This window comes from Halyomorpha halys, unplaced genomic scaffold (genome assembly GCF_000696795.3).
Source record: "Halyomorpha halys isolate HHAL.00 unplaced genomic scaffold, Hhal_1.1 Scaffold147.1, whole genome shotgun sequence".
Classification (NCBI taxonomy): domain Eukaryota; kingdom Metazoa; phylum Arthropoda; class Insecta; order Hemiptera; family Pentatomidae; genus Halyomorpha; species Halyomorpha halys.
The window spans coordinates 1536830-1540222 of NW_027116131.1; the positions used below are offsets into that span (position 1 = coordinate 1536830).

General features: G+C 33.3%; 1 protein-coding gene across 1 annotated transcript; it reads left to right on the top strand.

Annotated features, from left to right (window-relative positions):
• Positions 1-563: 563 nt before the first annotated feature.
• Positions 564-2437, top strand: LOC106678565 (uncharacterized). Its single transcript, XM_014417142.2, has 3 exons — positions 564-578; positions 1872-1958; positions 2038-2437. Exons 1-3 carry the CDS (start codon positions 564-566, stop codon positions 2407-2409), a joined length of 474 nt encoding a protein of 157 aa, XP_014272628.1. The 3' UTR covers positions 2410-2437.
• Positions 2438-3393: the final 956 nt, after the last annotated feature.

The window sequence follows — 3393 nt, forward strand, 5'->3', positions numbered from 1 at the left end:
TTAAAGTTGACTTTCTTTTCATTAACTCGAATATATTATTGAAATAAATAAATTAAATAAAAACTCACATAGTGTTCTTCTTCATTGTTTTCCCAAAGGGAGCCATTGACGAAGGAAACGGCAATTATTCCAAAGAGGATGAGCTATTAGTAAGAAAACACAATTATATAGTTGATATATAAATAATATATAAAAATCTCACCAGTTTTCTTAGAAAGCTCTAAACACATTTTTTTATTAGGTATAGGAATTGCCTTGTTAGAGATCATACTAGGTGAGTAGCCTGCTTCGAATGGTGACTGTCCAAGTATTGGTGACCTATATACACAACTCCGGATTCACACTTGAGAGGTCGACTATTTATTACATTTCTAATCCAATGCTATTTCGATATTTTTGATGAAGTGTGTGCCATAGTCTAAACTTAGCGAAAGCTCGATATGCAAATATATTTAGATATTTCCAATGAATATGGACCGCTCAAGTGTAAATCCTCAGCGCTATATATAACTCTGTAATTTCCTGAGCTGGCTACACTTGCTGCGTCTCAGCCACCTGCTAACATGATCTCCAACAAGGTAAATACCTTATGCTATATATATTATCCTACGAGAGGACTTACACAAAATTATTATTTTGAGAGATTTATTTTATTCATTGTAAACGACTTTATTGTGGTTGTTAGTTTGTGTAGAATTATTTTATAATATTAATCTAACATATTAGGCCAGAAAAAAATTTCCTTCGAACTATCTTAATTTGGCTTAGAATGATTCTAGACAACATTAAGATAGAATAATAAAATAAATGAATGTGTGAAGAAAAAACGTGATGTATTCACATTGTTGAGCTATAGTTAATTAATAATAAGATATACCAATAAAAATCCTAAAATGACCACAAACTAAATAAAAAAGATGTAAAAGCAGAATTTAAAATTAATTGATTCAAGAACACTCATGAGTTGTGCAATTGAAAATATTATTTATATAATCAAGTAGGAGTAGGTAGGTCCTTGGTAAGGCACTGTATTACTAACTATAAGGACCCGAATCCGGTTTGGTTCGAATCCAGCTGTAGCAGATTATTATTTTCTGTTTCACTGCAGCCCTGAGCCATCCCCGTGGGCTTGTAAGCCCTCCGGAGCCCACCCAGCCTCACAAAGTGGGTACAAATCTGGCTCTCATAAAATCAAAGTGTGAATTAGATAATAATCTGGTGGTCAAGTGTGAATCTGACCAAACCACCTCCTTGCACAACCGTTGTTCCAGTAACTTCCTGTACTTCCTTACTGTACTGCACCCCTAACCCTTCATGGGTTGTAGCGATACATATTTAATTTCTTTATTTTAGTAATCACTGGAGCCGTGGTAAAAATTATTAAGATATAGTCATTAAAATTTTCATTAGTTGGAATTATTATTTTATATAGTTTTAAGAAATGTGGTTCAAATACTTTTTTACCTCAAATGAATCTCTTCGTACAAGCAAGCCCTCACCCTCTAGTCTTTCAGGTGCACAACTAGCGCGTTGGGACCATACAGATTCGAAATAGAGATTGGCTTATGAGTTATAAAATCATTATGACTATCTGCGGATAATTATGAAATATATATATCTCTAAACAAAAAGCTCCCAAACACCTTGTTATGATGATGCATCTTGATTGCTTGAGAAAAAGTATTAAAACCTACCTTTACAACAGAAGGGATTAATATTATAAATGATTATTTTTAAAAAACTGGGTGTATTGTTAGATAGAGAGACAGAAACAATATTTTCCCTTCGATATTCAATTTTGAGTTGAATATTTTTATAAACATCATATCAATATATTGGTAATGTAAATTAAATGTTATTTCTTATTTTAGCCTTTATTAATCATCGGATCTATTTCTGCTTTTCTTGTAACTCTCGCACACAGTTCTCATTGGGACCACCATGAGGAAGAACACTATGTGAGTAATTCATCAGATAAATAACGTTATTAGATTTTTTTCAGGTATTGAGTATCGATTGTAATTATGGTTTTCATAGGATTCCCTCCCTCATTATAAGTTTGAATACAGCGTTCACGATCCTCATACCCACGACATCAAGAGCCAGGAGGAGTCTAGAGATGGCGACTACGTCAAAGGGTATTATAAGTTGAAGGAATCCGACGGTTCCATCCGAGAGGTACACTACACAGCCGACAAACACAGTGGCTTCAACGCTGAAGTCACCAAGAATGGGTTGCCGCTGTTCGACGGTCACCAAGAGCCCATCTCTCATCACTACATTACTGTCCACGGCGGACACCAAGATGGTGAGAGCAACCATTATGGAGGATATCATGCTACTAGCACTCAGAACCAGAACAGCAAGCAATACCATCAGCATAAGGTTGTCTTACACCATCACCATTAATTGAATAATTAGATTAATTACTATTTGTCAAATCGTGTAAACAATAAAGAGATATAATAAAAATATATCACTTTTTTTACTAATTTTAGCTCATGTAAATTGACTAGTAAAGGTTTTTTTTTTATTAGGTATTTATACACATACCATACGCAAGAACTGTAACTATAAATGACATATTATATTCAACCTAACTTAATAATGTCTTAATTCATGAACCAGAAGGTTCATTGCAACAGAAAATTGTTAAAAAAGATCAAATAATAAATATATACATGGCGTTTCAATAAGACTTTCTCTTGATTTTAAATTATGAAGGAGTTAGATCTGAGTCAGAGAATTTTGAATATAATTCAAATCAGAAGGGGTTTAGTTAAAATAGAATGAAATATGGGGATTAAATAGAAGATTATATTGAATGAAAAGTAAAAGATAAATAACTTGTTGAGAGTGGAGGCCTAAAATAATATATAATAATGTTAAAACAAATTAGATTGGGACAATAATATTGCTGAGTTGTAGAGTTGATGAAAGTGATAGGTCACCATGCAGTATAGATACAGTATAGAACTGACAGTATGTCCCACTGTGGGCTTAACAGTAGTATTGTAACCATTAAAAAAAATGTCTCTGTCTCGTTGCTACAGCTGACTCACTAGGACTCACTTACTGGGACTCACTCGGAGGATTTAGTCCTCATTCCTAGCATTAAGCCGTAATTCTTGTATTGTATACGGACTTAATTCTTATAAAAGTGTAGTATTCAATACAAAAATGGTACAAATAAACAATGTATACACACGTAAATATATCGTGCACGTATATGCTCATACGGTAGGCTCATCTAACTTCAGCAGGTTTTCTTTAAAAAATTGTAAAGAGCAATAACTAAATAACCTACTCACATTTTAAAGAACATTGATCTCCATATAACAAAAGTTAATCCAACGTATGATAAGACCAACAGCGTTCATAGTAGGTTCAAGA